At 33.0% G+C, this 19089-nt stretch overlaps 1 protein-coding gene across 2 annotated transcripts in view; it reads right to left on the bottom strand.

Moving 5' to 3' along the window:
• Positions 1 to 504: 504 nt before the first annotated feature.
• The window catches only part of LOC111140696 (gephyrin-like), a 349666-nt gene continuing 331081 nt past the window's right edge, over positions 505 to 19089 (bottom strand). For both annotated transcript variants that reach the window (XM_022492907.1, XM_022492906.1), the window contains one exon: positions 505 to 639. In XM_022492907.1, coding sequence (XP_022348615.1) covers positions 541 to 639 — 99 coding nt within the window. In that variant the 3' untranslated portion in view covers positions 505 to 540. The remainder of the gene's footprint in view (positions 640 to 19089) is intronic.

Below are 19089 nucleotides of genomic sequence, written 5' to 3'. Positions count from 1 at the left end.
AGTAAAACAATAACATCACACAGGGAATGGATGTCAACATCTATGTCAATAAAGGCATAGTGTTAAATATACTAACATAATATACTACCAATATATTATTAATCCAGCTTCTTTTTATGACCATACATGAATATGCCTATTTACAAATTCCTAACATGAGAATAACTTATTGAAAAAAAACCTCTACTGTTTTGTTTTATTAAATTAGCATTTGATGACAATTAATGAATGTTAACTGATGATTATAAATAATCACACACAAAAATAATTTTACATCTTAGTAAACTGGACTCTTTGGGTTAGGACTGACACCTTTTAGCAAATTATAATATTTTCTAAAAGTTTAAACATAATATGTAAAAAAAAAACTTGAAGGAAAATGGTCAAGATTTACCTAGACAGGATACTAAGACTCTTAACTCTGGGGAAAAAAAGGGAGCAAATTTAGGTGTTATTAACTGAAGTTTCTTGTGTTCATCAGTCTACTGTAGTGATTAGTGGTATGGAATTAATTTTCTTTGCAACATGTTAATGACTTTCTTACCTAGAGAGCATGCCCAGAGGTGTAACATTAAGTGATCCCATCAGCATTGCCAGGGCCATCCCTGGCGCTTCCCGTTCTATTACTTCTTTTGTGGCCTGAAATTAAAGATTAAATAGCAGACTGAGTGAAAGTAGCCAAAAAGAAGGAAGGCAGAGTAGTAAAATTAACTTAAAAATAATTATAAATCGTGCTTCCTATAGACCATACTTTGTAGTTCCCCAAACATTGTTTTTAAGATATCAAGACTCAGTTCTTTGGGACCAGTGAATAAAAGCTGAGAACCAGGATATCCAGGGAACTTTATATATTAGCAGACCCTTCTTATCTCTTATAACTCGGAGGTTTTTGATGTTAAGTCTCATCTAATAACCTAAATTTTAAGATGTAGCCTTAGATTGCTATAATAGCTCAACTGATTTTCATAGAGCAAGAAATAGGGTACTTTTTGACCATTACCTATGAAATAATTAATCCCTAAAACCTGAGATCATTTTGTGTCTCTCCCATCTCTATGATTTTATGATATAATCATTAAAGCGAACTCAGGAAGTCACCATGTCAACTTTCTCATGTATTGGGTAGAAGAAAACTCAATTTACCATCTTCTATATTTTCAATACAAATTACATATCTTATTATATTAAAAAAGAATCAACGAAGTGATAGGCTTTCACTATACAACATAAGTTTTAAGATAGGGCGTTCTCAAGACAAGTGTGGTTAAACCTGAAATAAGAGAATGAAGACAGGAAAATTTAATTTTCTAAAGGTCAATCAAAATAGGTATATATTTATATTGTGATGCTTTAGGCTAAAAGTTATGCATGAAATACATGATCGAATCCATTCCTAATTCTCTATTACTATAGATGTTAACAGGTTACAATAACTGGGAGCAATATAGGAAGAAAGCTTGCAAAATAAACTATTCCAGTAAGTAAGAAGAAAGATAAATGAAATAAAAGGCAAATTATGGACGAATATAGAGAAAGGTTGATTTTTTAAGTATTTTATTAGAAGTAGTAGGATAGTATTAAATAAGATTGTAGTGCTGGGCAAAATTTAGGTTAAGGACTTGGCAAAGTAAAACACATCAAGTATGTGTTAGATGCTGGTCAATCTTATAAATTTTTAAGATGCATATAAATTAATTATTAATACCTTATAATTATATAGAATAAAGAATTACCAGAATTAATGTGATCTATTGGTCCACTGAATCCCAGCATAATGCAGAATTTAACAATGGCAGAAATTCTAAAGAAATACTAACACAGGGAGGGGAGGAATAGAGTGGCTGGGTGATAGACCTTGGGAAGGGTATGTGCTATGGTGAGTGCTGGGAATTGTGTAAGACTGAGGATTCACAGACCTGTACCCCTGAAGCAAGTAATACATTATATGTTAATAAAAATAATTTTTAAAAAGGAAATTTTAACACTACCATTATGATTTTCATTAAAACCTGCCTTAAAAATAGAAAGTTTTTAAATTCTCTAAGAGATTCTTAAATTCCTAAGTTTGGGAGTTAATTCCTTTCATTTAAATATATAGCTAAGAAATGTCAAGCTAGCATTATACAGAACCTATTGTTTTCCAAATTAAAATTATCTGGTATGATTTTGAGGTCTCCTGAGAAGAAACATTATTCCTTTATTACAAACTGCTTTATTGATGTTTATAACTTTTTTAAGAGACTGTAAAATCTTAGCATCTAAAAAAAATCAAGCCTGTAATATTACTGAGAACAATCTTAAAGAATTCTTTCAATAGGGCTTGAAAAAGTCACATAAACAATGTTCAACATTTAGTGAATTTGGGATCACATAAAGATGATGTACTCCAACGTGTATCAGCACACTTTATTTAAGGGCAAATGAAAAAAATATAAAAATAGCTGAGAAGAAGTCTTTGACTTAAATAGATACTTTAAATACCAACATTTAACCATCCGTACAACAAATATTTATTAAGCATCTACTATGTACTAGGTATTATTCTAGGCATTGATGTTACAGTAGTGAATAAAACACACTTCAAAGAGTGTGTAAATTCAATGTCACCTACTACATGAAAAACCCGATTGACAAATTACATATGAAAATTAACTATAAGAGATGCAATTCACTAATTTCTATAGATTCTCTAAAAGACACCATCAGATTTGGTCAGGCCACAGTGGTCTACCTAGAATGCCTTTTCTCACTTTCCAAAGAATTGTTTTACTGTATGCAAGTGGATCCAATAAAACGGTTCAGTGAAACTCGTATTTGTATCGGGAAGTGTTTGAGACCATTATATGGTCTCATACATATAAGACATATATGTCTTATATATATATAAGACATATACCACATTTCTCTGTGATCCTCTTTAGGAAGAGCCATTGGAGAAACTTTCTTAAGTGTCATACCTAGGAATTGGTACTGCTCTGTGCCACCACATTTTTTTTTTTTTTTTTTTTTTGGTCTTTCTAGAAAATTGTAATGCTTGTGAATCAAGTTACCCTTGAAAACGAGACAAGTCTATGGACGCTTTCTAGTACAGAATACAGCTTAATTTCATCTTATTTTTCCTTGCCTTATTTCTCCATATTTATTTTATTAAAAGTTCTGTTGTATTTTGCGTATTTGGGCAAACCATACTAAATATTTTTCAGAGTATTAATGACTGTATGGATGATGGATGGATGGATGAAAAAATGTATTCTTTACACAGAAGTCTTCATCTTTTTCTAAACATAATTTAGGGAGTACAATTAATAATGGTGAACCTTCTAGATAATTTGGGCCTATAGACACAAATTTTCTTTATTTGAGAACATAAAAGGAAAGTATGTACTGTGGTGATGCCATTTAAAAGGCACCAGTGTCCACAGTGGTGAGTGCTGAAGTTGTTTGACTCTTTGTAGGACTAGACACAAATCAACCTCTTTGATAAGATATTCTAAATAATGAATGAAATAATCTTTTTTACATCTACATCAAATATAGCATTTCCATAAAACACCAGAACCCTCCTATTTCCTTTTTAATTTTCTCGTCCTCTAAAGCTGTTTGGTATAACAGAAAGATCACCATATGTGAAGTCAGACAATGCCAGCACACAGTTAAGCTTCATGAGAGCAAGAGCTGGATGGGTTGCAGCACCTAGCACAGTGCCCAACATACATTATGTATACTCAATACATATTTGTTGAATAAAAGGATGAATAAATGAGCCAATATAGGTTTGAATCCCAGTTCTATTACTCAGTTTCTCTGTGAATTAGGACAAAATATTTAACCTCTTGGAGCTTCAGTGTACTTATGAATAAAATGGAGATAATAATAAAACCTACCTACATTTTATGAGAATTAAATCACCTAGCATAGAATAGGCATTCAATACATGTCAATTCTCTTTATGCCTCTTCTTTTCAATTCTCCTTATATCCTTGAAGTTTTGATTATACCAGTTAGAGAACAGGAACAATACAAAAATCCAGAAACCAAACCTAGAAAACAGTGGTTGAGAAGCAAACATGAGGGGAAAGAGAACGGAGAGCAGGAACCTAAATGTAAGCACACTGGCAAGTGGGGAATAGGGAGTAGAATACTGAAATACTGGATCTAAGGCAATAAGCAACCAAATGAAATGCTGGAATTGGAAGATGGACAGGAGGGTAAGAACTGGGTAAAAACATCTATAAGCTATAAATGAAAAAGTACAAGTAGAAGGCAAAAAGCAAGGGAATAAAACTCAATTTAAAATAAAATGAGAAAACCTATCGAAATTCCTAGAAAATAGAAACAGTAGAATAGTTTTAATAAATGTAGCTTTATCTGTGCCTGTTAATGAATAGATGACATGCATTCATTATCAATAGGGTATTTATAATCAATGGTAAAAAAGAATGCCATTAAAAGTCTGAAATTTTTTCTTAATTAGCTTAAAATTGTTGCTAACTTTCTTATACATTATTTACTTATCAAATTCTTTTTTTCCTTGAGGAATAGCAGAAGTTTATATTCCTACTTCATATATAACCTTTTCTGAACCACTAGAGTTCAAAATAATAAGGTTTAATTGGATTTAGAACATTTCATCTTTAACTTCTAAGTACTTTCTAAACTAGGAAAGTTATAAAATACTTTCTAAACTATGAAACTGCCTATGGAAAATCACTTAGTGTGATCTTTTTCTTTTATCAATGACACTTTCCAGGTAACATTAAAGTCCGAAAGTGCCTCAAAGACCGTTCAAATTGCAAAAAAAGTGTGTCATAAACAATGATTTTATAGCCCAGAGAACTTGTCAATGAAATTTAGATCCATTTTAATTTCATAGGAAAACAATCTTAAAAAATGTTATTGCTAACAGGCAATGATATTTAAATGTGTACAAGACACATACTAGCTAAATGTAAATGTGAGAAATTCCTTATACACATGGTGACTTGAAAAACCACTTAGTATAGCACTTTTATTTTTCTAGACATATTTTTGTCAACAGATTATAATCTATATATTAGTATTTATATGCTTGTTACTTGACTATATAAACTTAATAAAATGTCCTAACAATTACTGCACTGCCTTCTACTGATTAAATAATCTTAAACTTTGAAATGCCATCTAATAATGTTACTAATAATGTTATTGATAATATTACTCTATCAAGGTAGGATATGGTTAGAGAAGTGGTTCTCAGTGTTGAGCATGCATCAGAATCTCCTAGATGCCTTGTTAAACACTGACTGCTGGGGCCCACCCAGAGATCAGAGATTTTGATCAGAAAGTGGTTGGGGCCTCAAAATGTACATTTCTAACAAGTTTCCAGGTTGTGCTTGTAATGCTGGTCAAAGGACCACACTATGAAAAGCACATTGCAGATGGAAGGAATGCCACTTATCTAATCTTCATGATTACCTTATATTCAGCTTTGTAAAGTAGACTGAAATAACTGTGAAGAGTCTTTTGTGTGTGTGTGTTGTGTGTGTGTGTAGTCTTTATTAGAGTAAATATAGACTTACTGAGGAGGTAAATTAGATAAAAAATAGGCAGTTTAATGACAGCCTAAATTTTCCTTAATTTATCGATTAAAGGGCAAACCCATTAATTTTATTTTACACTTTAAAAAAGAGTTATAATAAACTAACCATTCAGAGCTTGCCTCTATAATTATCCTTTGGTACAAAGAAGCTACCTTTAATAAATTTCTTTTCTCAGGACTATACATGGTGGATAAAACTTGTACATGACTAACTCCTAGGGATATTCACGGAGCACCAGCTATAAATCTACTCCTTTTTTCTCTCATTTAAGAAACAGAGCAGGGGCACCTGGGTGGCTCAGTAGGTTAAGCCTCTGTCTTCAGCTCAGGTCATGATCTCAGGGTCCTGGGATCTAGCCCTGCATGGGGCTCTCTGCTCAGCAGAGAGCCTGTTCCCGCCCCCCCCTCTGCCTATCTCACTGCCTACTTGTGATCTCTCTCTGTCAAATAAATAAATAAAATCTTAGGGGCGCCTGGGTGACTCAGTGGGTTAAAGCCTCTGCCTTCAGCTCAGGTCATGATCCCAGGGTCCTGGGATCGAGCCCCACATTGAGCAGAGAGCCTGCTTCCCCTTCTCTCTCTGCCTGCCTCTCTGCCTACCTGTGATCTCTGTCTGTCAAATAAATAAACAAAATCTTTAAAAAAAAAATAAAATCTTAAAAAAAAAAAAGAAAGAAACAGAGCAGAATGGAAGAATCACATTATTCTAAGGGCAGCCTTGAATTTATTCTAATTAATTAAAATATTCATTTACATATTTTGTTAATTTTAAATTAGTTGGAAACACCTTTCAACGAATCATAACACATCAGTGTATCATAACATGTGACTAAGTGATTGAAGGCTACTGTTACACAGGAGAAGTTGCAACCAGGGAATGAAGGTAGTTATCTCAGTTTTACTTGGAAGATATGATCTTATTTATTTATTTATTTATTTTCCTCAGTTTTTAGCCTTCTTAACTATTTACATCTTCTTCCACTCCTGGACATAGAAAACTTCAAAATGGAGATAATCCCATTTTGTTTTTCAGTTAAAGTTACAGAGTGTTTAAATAAAATCTTGGTATGATGACAGATCAAAGGAGACAGTTTAATTGTACAGAGGAAACATGAAAGAGTAAAAATTTTAAGTACTGCAGCAATGTCATCTTCCATTCTGTTCAATGAACATATACTTTGCAGTGAGCATGAGATGCCAAGAGTACCACAATTGAAAATCAGTTCCCCATTAAGTGTCACAGAGTTAACATATCACCATGCTAAGTAAGGTTCTAATGTTTAAAGATAAGCATTTCTTGTATAGTATGGCCCATAAAGCAAGCCAACCAATTTATCTAGCTCAACCAAAGGATTTATTTATCTTTTTAAATTATTTTTTAAAAATTTTTATTTATTAGAAAGAAAGTGAGAGAGAGAGAGCACATGAGAGAGAGCAAGAGGGGTAGAGAGAGCAAGAGAAAGAGAGCAGGGGCAGAAGGAGAGGAAGATAATCAAATTATCAAACAAAAAATCAGGGAACTCAGATGAGAAAATTATTTGTATAACAGATTTTCATGAGAATACTTATCTTCATATTCCACGTGTATGAATAGCAGTACTTTACATCTCATTGCAGGAAAGGTGAAAGAATAGTGATATTTCTATGGATTATTAATATTTTTTATATCTGCAATATACATTTATTCATTTTTGGCATTATGTGAAAAACAATAAAGATTATCAAATTAATGTTTGATAAAGGAAGAAAAATAACTCACTGTGTAGAAAGAAAAGTTGTAAAGTTTAAAGTGTTGGTTCATATATCTTTTATTTTTATTTTTCTTTTTTTAAGATTTTATTTATTTATTTGAAAGAAAGAGAGAGATACCAAGGAAGGAGAAGCAGACTCCCTGATGAGCAGGCAGCCTGATGTGGGGCTCAAATCCAGGACCCTGGGATCATGAACTGAGCCAAAGGCAGGCACTTAACCAACTGAGCCACCCAAGCACTCCTGCATATGTCTTTTAATCTATATAGGAAAAAATCTTACTCATTCATGCTCCTCAGAAGTGATATATAGATATAGGAAAATATCCTATTTCTCACATCTGAAGAAAGATGAAGTTGAAAGATGATACAATTTGAAATTGTACTAAAAGGGGACTGCCTGGTTAGTCAACTGGTGAGAACATTACTCAGTCTCTATTCTCACGTAGTTAGTAGTGTATAATATAAACAGAGACATAACAGCTGCCTAAAAAAAAAAAACAAACTATACATTGAATTTCTACTTTACTAATGATGACACATAATTACTTGGTATATCTAAAGCAATGCGAATTTTAGTATTCATATAACAACATAACTAACTGTGCTTAAACATACAAGTTGAGAATAAAAGCTCCTACTTTAGGCTTATATGTAGTACTTGCAAATGGCTCACTGCCAACTGATTTTTGAAAGCCTAAAACTTTGCTCTTTTGCCCTAAAATGTAATAATTCTCACTGTGGCCTCTTTATATAGTATCTACATTAAGCACATGTAATTATTACGTTTAAAGTTCTCATTCTGCAAAACTAGATTCTCACCAAAATAGGCACATGTGATAAAGTGAGGGGAACAAGAAATAGGTGAAGTAAAGGAAGTGGGATGAGTGGAAGACCTGCTGAGAGAGAAAAAAGCAGAAACAGCTCCTTTCTATTTTAATTATCATTATAAAGTGTTGTATTTTGTCATCTCATACCACCCTCAGTTTTAAAATTAGAAGCCAACTGGGAAAGGAGAAAATGAGTAAGTCCTTCCTAAAAAGAAAGAAATCCAATATTTCTGTTGTTTTGAGATAAATTTAACTAAGTTCCATTAGTAAAGATGAGAGAAAAATGTATACACTTAAGTATTTAAAGCTTATGGCATGCTGTAGCTTGTATTAAATCAGTTGCTCTACAGTTTTGCTCATCTAAAGATTGATCATAAAGCTACTAATGGTGAGGGAACAGGAGGCTGGCTGAGGACAAAGCTAAAGGCTGACACCCTGCAACTTGCCCCCACCCCCACTCCTTGGGTGGGAAGTATGTGACATTCTTTAGGGATCTCCCAACTATTTTAATGTTAATAACTTGCTAAGAAGGGGAAAAGGACCTTGACAATGGCAAGGCATCTGGTATCCAGTATATTGTAGGTCCTCTTTAGCATATGAAAGTTCTTTTGAAATCTCCCTTTTTCCTTACCTCCCTCAACCCCATCTTACATAACCTGCCACCCCTCACAAGTCCAGGGCAGCTCTTTCCGCCCATGGGTTCTGTCCCCATGCTTTAATAAACTATCATTTTGTACCAAATGTATCTCAAGAGTTCCTTCTTGGTCAAGGGCTCCGGACTCTACCCCACTGAACCTCATGTATATTCTAAAACTTCATCAATAATGTCTCAGTTTATAATCAGGCTTTTTATTTACCATCTATAACCTAAGAGTCCTTCATTGCTCACATATTAAATGAATATCAGCTTATGTTTTTCTGCCTCTGGGAATTTATCTCTCAGTTTTCAGTTCATAAAAAAGGTTAATGATATTTGTTACTCTTCTTACAAAACTAAAGTGTTAAAACTATAAAACATTTTTAGCTAATTGAAAGGATGTCACAATATAATATTGGTATGATAACTAATATACTACATTAAGTTTAGAATGCTCTGACAAAGCCTCTTATTTCTCTTACTACATTGGAGAGCTAAACACAAGTAATATTTATTTAACTACATAATTCAATAATTATAAGTTTTTATTTATGGTGCTTTTCTTATAAAACATCTACTGATATCTTCTATTTAAATTGTTAACATATTCCTGCATTACATAATACAGAGGAGATTTATTACTTTTCTTTTTATAAAATCTATGACTAATTCAATGCCACAGGGTAAATCAATAGAAAACTCCAGAAAGGATCTCAGACCTATAGATTCTGATCTGAACTTAATCCATTAATCTATTATTGTATGCTTTCAGTTTATAAGCCATTGCACCCTTTGGACACAGGAATGATCTTTTTTTCTCCTGCTTAAATGCAATAAAACATATAAAATACTTAGTATTATTCCAATACATATCAAATACTTAAGAAATGTTAGGTACTATTATTTATAATAAAACATAAATCTAAAATTACCTATGTTGTAGAAATTGTTATCACCAAAGCAATTGTGAAAACTTAATAGTTCTATAAGAAAGAGTGCAGAATAGAAGCTATCAGAGGAGTGTATCTTCTCTGATTTTGAATGTGTATGGATTACCAGAAGATGTCTGAAAAATGCAACATGCCAGCAACTATTTTGAAAACTTAGTGAAGAATTATCTAGAGTAGCAGTTTTGAAGACACTGATTACCAGGAAGATAGCCTTGAACATTACCATACCTCTGAAGGAAACTGGAAAAAAATGTGAGAAGATAGAAAACATCTTTTGAAGGAAAAAGAGCTAATAGTACCTCCTGATTTATGCTTTTGCCTCAGTTCAACAGAAAAGAACAATGCAGGGTATCTGGCTGTCACAATCAGCTAAGTGTCTGGCTCTTGATTTCAGCTCAGGACACAATCTCAGGGTTGTGGGATCAAGCCCCACCTTGAACTCTGTGCTCAATACATTGTCTGCTTGTCCCTCTCTCTCTGCTCCCCTCCCCTGACTCTATTAAATAAATAAATAAATAAATAAAATCTTGAAAGAAAACAGTAATGTGATTATGTACCTAAGCAAAGATGAAAAAATGTGTCCATAACTTTATATTAATTTTTAAATTTTCCTAACATTCATACACTAAAAATTAAAGCTGTAAAAACAACAGCTGTTAGTATGGGAATAAGACTCAGGGTGGTGAAAAATAAGGTAACACAAAGAGGCAATGCTCCACTCAGTTCAAGTTAATGGTCCTTTTTTCATATTAAACATAGGGGTCTTAACATACTCATTTTCCATCAACTATTATTATACTTCATAGTAGAAAAATTTAGTTTTTAAGAGCCTCCACATATACAAGAATGGATTAAAAAATTCAGTTGAGTTACAACCTGGAAGAAATAAAAAAGGAAGAAGACATTATTTATTAAATAAAATGGCCATAAATTAGATGAAGGAAATCTTTACCTTTATTTTATTGAAAGAAAAATCTCTTAATAAGAAACTTAAAAATAGCCAGAGGCCTAATTTTTAAACACTGTCCTAAAAAGAAGTGCAGCTATCCTTTGCCCCTGAAAAAGGTATAACCACAGAAATGTAAAAAAAAATCATAAATATAAAATATATTAGAAAATTAAGTAACAGTTTTCACATATACTCTAATTTGAAAAACATGTATAAAAGAACTATTTTATTCTATGAGGTTCTTCCAAGGAATCGTTATTTTTATAGACTTGTGCACACACACACATATATACACACACACTTTTTTTTTTTTTTTTTTTGGGTGTGGAATTTGGGGTTAATATCTCCAAATCAGGATCTGTAATTTAAACTTTGAGGATTGCTGACTCTTTCAGAACATTTATACTATAGTACTTAGAATAAGGTACTTAGCTATCCAAATGAAGCCTATGTTGCCTTAAAGACTGAGATTTAAGAAAAGTCAAAATAGAGTTCATCACTGAAGAAAAAAATTACACTGCATAAAATGAGGCTAATGCACACATGTCCTAGGATTGGGACTGAATTCTTCAAGTTCAGTCTACGGAAAACTGAACAGTTGACTTTATTAGGGCAGATGGTAGGAATGAGAGGAAGTTGGTTGTATCTACTGGCATTAAACAAATCCCATCATCTAATCATAATGGGTAGAAATGATTATGCTTATTAACATACATACCAACATACACACACAGCCATGAGGTTGTTCATTTATAACCTTTCCTCTTTCAATGTTACCTTGGTGCCCATTTTAGCTCAATGATATGCTCTAGAAATTGTACCCCTAAATTCACAAGAATCAACCAACAAAGGATATTTAAAAAATCAGGTTCTGTTTATTTTTTTAATTTAGGTTTTTAAAACAAACCTGAAAAATTTGGTAACCAAGCAATATTATTTTATATTAAGATAATTATGAACATGTTAACTCGGGTCCTCTCTTCACATAAAAAATTAAGTATCCAAGAGCACAGGACACCCAATGAAGCAACATTAAGTGGGGCAGATGGAAACTCATTTTGCTCAGAACCACAATAGGAAGGATAGACTTCTATACCTATCAGAATCTGCCTCTAGGGAAAGTACAGAAAACAAAGAAATAGGTGGAGATATGGGGAATGGCAAAACTAGATTCTGTCATATCCTAGTTTCCCAGTTTGTTTGTTTGTTTTTTTTCCTTAATGCAAATTGCCCAGAAGCTATGAGACATTTTGTAATTTTCTCTGAATAATTTTCAGATACCACAGCTTCATCAAATTCTCTATCTTTTTAAAGCTTTTTTATATTACAAAATGATGGGTCAATGTAAGGAATATTTTACTCCTTGACCTTCCTGCCCTGTCTCTGATCAGCAGCAATAACCAGAAGATATCAAAGAAACATTAATTGTTTAAACTTGGAAGGAATCAGAAAAAAAGAATAAAATTATGACATAGTACTCATTTCCCCCACCTCAAAATAAATCTGGCCTAAATCAATCAGGGCAAATGTAGGTCTAAAAGTTAGTTATAAAAATGGAGATTAAATCTGAGTTGTTCTTGTGTCATTCAGAGAGGTAGGCCAGGAAACTAAGTAAGTAGTAATAGAAATCAAAACATTAGTCTGTGAAAAGTGGTTAAGATTATTAAAGCAGGGGACAAATGATAAGGGTCGTTACCACAACTGAGAAGCAAGCTTGGAATTACTTAAGTGCTACCTCAGAGCAATATGAAACATTATAATGTTTTGAGTCTAATATGACATATTCAGGCATAAATCTTTAAAGACAAAAGGACACTGCTTTTGTTAAACAATAGATAACTTGTAACCTAAGACTCAAAAATGAGTGAGTTTTCAATCCTGACATTTTTTTCTTTCAAGACCTTATTTAAATTTGAATTAGTTCACATACAGTGTAGTATTAGTTTTAGGGATAGAATTTAGTGATTCAGCAGTTGCATATAACATCCAGTATTCATTATATCAAATGCCCTCCTTAATGCCCACATCCAATTGCCCCATCCTCCCACCCATCTCCCCTCCAGTAGCCCTCAATTTGTTCCCTATATTTGAGTCTCTTATGCTTTGCCTCCTTCTCTATCCTTATTTTATTTTTCCTTCCCTTTCCCTATGTTCATCAGTTTTGTTTCTCTAATTCTACATATGACTGAAATCAGATGGTATTTGTCTTTCTGTCTTTGTGCTTAGCGTAATACACTCTAGTTCCTTCCACTTCATTGCAAATGGCAAAATTTCATTGTTTTTTTTTTTTAAAATTTCATTGTTTTTGATGGCTGAGTAATATTCCATTGTATAGATATACCATATCTTCTTTATCCAATCATCAGTTAATGGACATCTGGGCTCTTTCCATGTTTTGGATATTGTTTTCAGTCCTAACATATTAAGATCATTGTACAGGTTGGTTTCAGGATTTTCCAGTTTTTTAATTAAATAGAATTGTAAATTTATTATGTTAGAGGCAAAATTATTATGTGGGAGGAGCAAAACTTTTATTATATTATCTTATATTAAAAATACTATTTTTATTATGTAATAAAAGATTTTTTTTACTTCATTTATTTTTTATTTATTTTTTAAATTTAAGTAGGTTCCAAGCCAAGTGTGGAGCCAAACATGAGACCCAAACTCACAACTGTGAGATCAAGACCTGAGCTAAAATCAAGAGTCAGACACTTAATCAAGTGAGACATTCACTGCCCCTATGATAAACAAGATTTTAAAAAGTTGTTGCCTAAAACATAGAAATGAAAAGGCATGGAGCAGTAAAAAAAAATGACAATATTGAATACATTAGGAAGAGAAAATAAAACAATGCTTATTTAATTCAATTTTGAAATACGCTATCTTCATCAAGAAAACACTTTAGAACTTTTAATATAAAACCACAAATTGAATAGGTACATGGCATCCTATGATTTGATATATTGTTTTCCTAGTAAATATGATCTGTTTTCTATCCAAAATTTTAGAACAAATTTCTGTATTACATTATGAATCTCAAAACAGACACTTCACATATTTACAACATGAAATGAAAACCTGTATAAAAATATTTGATATAACTTTTTCAATATTTAGAAGATATTCTTTTCCTATCTGTTTTATTCCAGTGTTGTTTAAAAGTCTACTGCCATTCCTTTGTAAGTGATCTATCCTTTTTCTCTGGCTTTAAGCATCTCTTTTATTTTGGTTTTGAAGTTTCACTTTAATGTATTCAGGCATCTATTTTATTTATCCTTCTCAATTTATACTATACCTCCAGGACATGTGGTTTCCTGTTTTTTCGGCAGTCTGGTAAATTTATAGCCATCACCTCTGTAATCATTGCCTTTCCTCTATTCTCTTCTTTTGCAGCTTTGATGTAATATAGTGTGGACCTTCTCATTTCTTTATACCTTATGTCTGTCTCTCCCGTACTTATATAACATCATCTATCTATGTAATTATTCCAATATAAAGAGATTTTCTCAGAACTATGTTTTGGTATGCTAATTCTTCTGTTGGTCTAATCTGCTATTTCCCCTGTTCACAGATTTAAAAATTTTAGTTTATATTTTCTCATTTCTAGGAATCCTATTTTCTCCCAAATTGCTCATTCAAAAATAATGGTCTCTTGCAATGTTTTCACCTTTGTATGTCTTTGTTGTTTGGAAGACTTCACCACAAGTAGCTTAAGCATACATCCTGGCTTGTCAGGCACAATTTGATAAACTTCTCTTGTGCCTGCATCTTGTCTGGTTTAGCATTAGTCCTAAACAAAAGTTCCCTGGTATGAAAAATGAATGATAATGGTCACCAAATTCTGGGCTGTGCTATATTTTGCATTTGACAGCCCTAGTAGTTGTCATTTTTCAGTCCCCCTATTGATTAATGGTTTTGCTAATATTATTACTTGATCTTAATCTGTTGGGGTAGAGCTTACTTAAACTAGGGAAAATAATTTCCTTTGGTGAAAATTTATTTCTGCTTCTACCTTTAACAAGAGGGTACCTTTAAGCACTGACTGGTTCCACTTCAGCCTCCCACAGTGGTCTCACAGACTTAGAGAATCCCAGGCTGAATTTCACATATTGCTGTTTGTCCAAGCTTAAATGTTTCACCAACAGTGCAGCTACAGCCATCAGGGTGTCTCCTCTGTGTCCAAAGTCCTGGTTTCCTACAGTTCTGGCTCCTGTTCCCTACTACTTTGACCTCCAACTCATGGTATTTTGCGGGGGAAAGTAAATCTAAAGACAGCGTATATGCCCTTTTATATGTCCTTTTACAATGGCATGCCTCACAGGTTATTTGCTTTTAAAGTGGATCAAGTTTTTCTACAGTGGGAAGGTTTTTCAAAGTATTAAAACAATAATTATTCCAGGCTGTACCCTCTTTGTAAACTGTTTTACTCCCTATAAAATTAATGTCTTTTATAACATTACACTGAAATTTTCAATAAATTGCAGATTGCCCTACAGAAAAATGGTACCAGTTTATACTCTGAACAATGGTCTTTTCACCCAAACCTTGCCACTACCAGGCAATCTCTGTTTTAAATAGCTATTTAACTGATATGTACAAAGCAATACAATATTTTTGAATTGTACGTTTCTTACCAATTATAATGAGCACATAGTTAAAAGCAATTTGCTTCTTTTCCACCGCAAACTGCCTGATTATATCTTTTGCCTACTATTCTATGGTGTCCATGTTCTTCCTGTTGAATTATTAAGAAATTTCTACAAATTAAAAATATTAAAACTTTGGCAGTTGAATCTCTTGCAAATATTACCTTTTAACATTTAATATTTGTAACAATTTTTGCTTAATTGGCGTTTCCAGTAAGAGGTTTCCAATGCTTAACAATAGGACTATCTATCAATATTTTTATATTTTCTTTGTTTTATGTCTCATTTAGAAAGGTTTCTCTTACCTAAAGATCATTAAAATAACTTAATTTTAAAATCATAAACATAGTTTTTAATGTTTAAATATATAATCATTCGTAGTTTAATTTTAAGTTGCATGATCAATTTCCACCAAAATGGATAGCCAATTTTCTCAACATCTCTTATTGAGTGACCCTTCTTTCCTTCAATTTCTTAAAATGTCACATTTATAATATGCTAAATTCCAATTTTATACATAGTTATGTTAATGAAATAACATTTGGTGTCATTTATCTCTGACTTTATTTTCCTGTAACAGACCAAGTATTTTAATTACTGTGCTTTATATTATGTTTTTACATCTGATTAAGGCCCTCTCATTGTTTTACTTAAAGAAATCACTAAATGTTTTCATAATTTGTTCTTTTAAAATTATGTTTAGAAGTCAACTGGATATATTCCCCCAAAAATCCACTGGGAATTTTATCACATTCATCAATCAAGTTAAGGTAAATTGAAAGTTTCACAAAAATATTTGCATTTAAGAATACAGCATAATTTCCTAATCATTCAAGCTATATTTTATGTCTTTTAATAAAGTTTTCTTTATTCAGGTCTGGCAAATTCCTTTAGTTTATTCTTGGGTATTATAAAATTTACTTTTTTCTGCTACTGCAAATGAGATAAAAAAAAAAAGATTTTATTTATTTATTTTGACAGAGAGAGAGAGACAGAGAGACAGAGAGAGCGCCTGCGCACAAGCAGGGGGAGGGGCAGAGGCAGAGGGAGAAGCAGGCTCCCCGCTGAGCAGGAAGCCTCACAGTGGGGCTTGATCCCACAACTCAGGAATCACGACCTGAGCCGAAGGCAGACGGTTAATGACTGAGCCACTTAGGTGCCCCACAAATAAGATCTTTTTGTGTTACTTTTTTTAGAGAGAGAGCACATGAGCTGGTGTTTGAGGGGGAGAGGGACAGAAGGAGAGGGAGAGAGAATCTTAAGCAGGCTCCACACACAGCCTAGAGCCTGACGCTGGACCAGATCTCATCATCCTGAGATCATGACTGGAGCTGAAATCAAGAGTCACATCCTTAAGCAACTGAGCCATCCAGGAGTGCTCCCTACTGTTACTTTTTCTAATGGTTGTTTCTAACTGAAGTAATATTAGTATATAGATTTTTATAAGGTAAATTATTCTTTATTTAGCCACCATGCTGAACTCTTCTTGATTCTAATACTTTTTCAATGGACTCTTTTGGGCTTTCTAGGTGAATAATCATATCTATAGAGGGTTTATAACTTAAAAAAAAATCATGTTAGAGATGTTCATCTTCAAAAACACTGAGTGCTCTGTTATCAAAAGCTAATTGCACTCATTTTCTGGGTCACAAAGAGCCAACTCTCTTAACCACTGTCTCAGCAATAAGTACATCTCTGAAGTGATGCTGTTGCTTGGTGACTATGGGGAACTTTCTGACTCACTGCCTTTATTCTCTCTAGGGATACATGCATAAATAAAAGTAAAATGCAGTCATCTTCTGACCTAGCAATAACGATTGGGAACTCTGTTAACTCTACCTCAGACAGTTTCTTTCTCATTCATATGGATACAATATTTTAACTCCTTTCTTCCTTCCCTCTCTCAACTCCTGCTTTTCGGTGTATACACCAACAGACACACTTTTTGTCTCATTTTATTTCTTGAGCCAAAAACCACTTTACTCATGACTAAATGAGTAAATGAGTTAAAAAAAAAAACAACACTTTACTCATGACTAATTTGGTGAAAGATAAAGTGAATATATGAAACAAAAAAGTCACAAATTTCAAATAAAAATGAAAACAAATAAAAAGCCAATATCATTAGTCTAGACTTGTCCTACACTGTAGCCAATATTCTTACAGACTCTCCATGAAGATTTTCATCAATTTATTAACTTTCAACTAATGATATATGTTTTTCTACAATTTCAAACACTATAAATTTGGATATTATTTTGAATTTAGTTTTAATTGCTAACACTGAATTCTACTATTTTTCTTTACTGTACACATTTTGTATTTCAGTAACACACATAGGCTTTTGAAGATTGGCTCAGAAAACTATACCCTGCAAATCTCATACCCAGTTAGTCAAAAAGTGCATTTAATTTTAGCCTCAGAAAGTCATGTTTCTTTCTGCCTTTGTCTGCCAATAGGTACTCAGCATCTTTTGTTTGAATATTTCAATAGCCTCCTGATTAAAGTTAATAGCCAAGTTTATTCCCATTCAACCCATCCTCTCTTTTGCTGCCAAAATGGACTCATTACATTCGTTGCTATTTAACATCTTTCAAAAAAAGTCTTTATTTTTTACTAGAAAAAACCCAAACGCCTTTTATATGACATGGAGTGTCCATCATTTGGCCTTACCTACCTCCAGCCTCTCTCTTGCCAGTTTCCCTTCAAAACCCGTTCTGCAGCCAAACTGATCTATCGGCAGACTTAGGATTTCAGCAATTGTTTCTTTAATACATATTGGCATATTCATACAATGGATTATTGTGTGCAGTGATAATGAACAAAGAACTACATGCAACAAATTAATTTTAGAAACATAATGTTGAGCAAAAGAATCCAGACACAACAGATTACACAGTGTAAGATTTCATTTGTATAAAGTTTACTAAAAACAAAAGTAATCAATGATGCTAAAAGTCAAAACTGTAATAATTTTGAGGGTTGGGCTCTTACTGAAAGGGACACAGAGGGGCAAAATCTGGGATGCTGATAATCTGTTTTCTTGATCTGCATGCTGGTCACACATGTATGTTCATTTTTTGAAGATCCATTAAGTTTTAACTACGCTATTTGTGTGCTTTTTGTAAACTTAAAGTAAAAGGTAAACAGTAAGAAGAACAACAACAACAATAATAACAGTTCCAATATCACTTCTTCGAAAATTTCCCTAACTCCCCAGGTGGACTTTATTCTGGTCCTAATATATCACATACACACCATTACTATAGTGATGATCATGTTATAGTTTATTTACCAAATTCTTTCCATTTCCTATCCATAATGTAACTTCCCTGAGTGCTATGATCATAACTTTCTATCCATGTGTCCCCAGCCCCAAACACTGTGCCTGGCAGTAAGTAAGTACTCAATAATACTATGTAAATGAGGATTTCTCAATTTCTGCACTATTACATTTTGGGTCAGAAAATTCTCTGTTGTAAGCAATGTTCAGTGCATTGCAGGATGTTTACCAGCATCCCTGGCCTCTATTCATCTAATGTCAGTAGCATCCCTTTAGTTCTGACAACCAAAATGTCACTAGGCATTGCCAAATGTTTCTCAGGGTCCAAAAAAATCCCCAGGTTGAGACTCACTTATATAAATAAAAGTTTCTGTGGAAAAATTCAAGCCAGGTGTTAAACAATTCACTTACTAAAAAACTTGGGGCATGAAGTGATTTGCATGTTAGCAGCAACTAAAAAAAAAA

The sequence above is a fragment of the Enhydra lutris genome, unplaced genomic scaffold, assembly GCF_002288905.1.
Source record: "Enhydra lutris kenyoni isolate GAN:26980312 unplaced genomic scaffold, ASM228890v2 scaffoldscaffold4, whole genome shotgun sequence".
Classification (NCBI taxonomy): Eukaryota; Metazoa; Chordata; class Mammalia; order Carnivora; family Mustelidae; genus Enhydra; species Enhydra lutris.
Note: the sequence above shows the minus strand (reverse complement) of the source record. Positions and strands in the feature narration are given on the sequence as shown.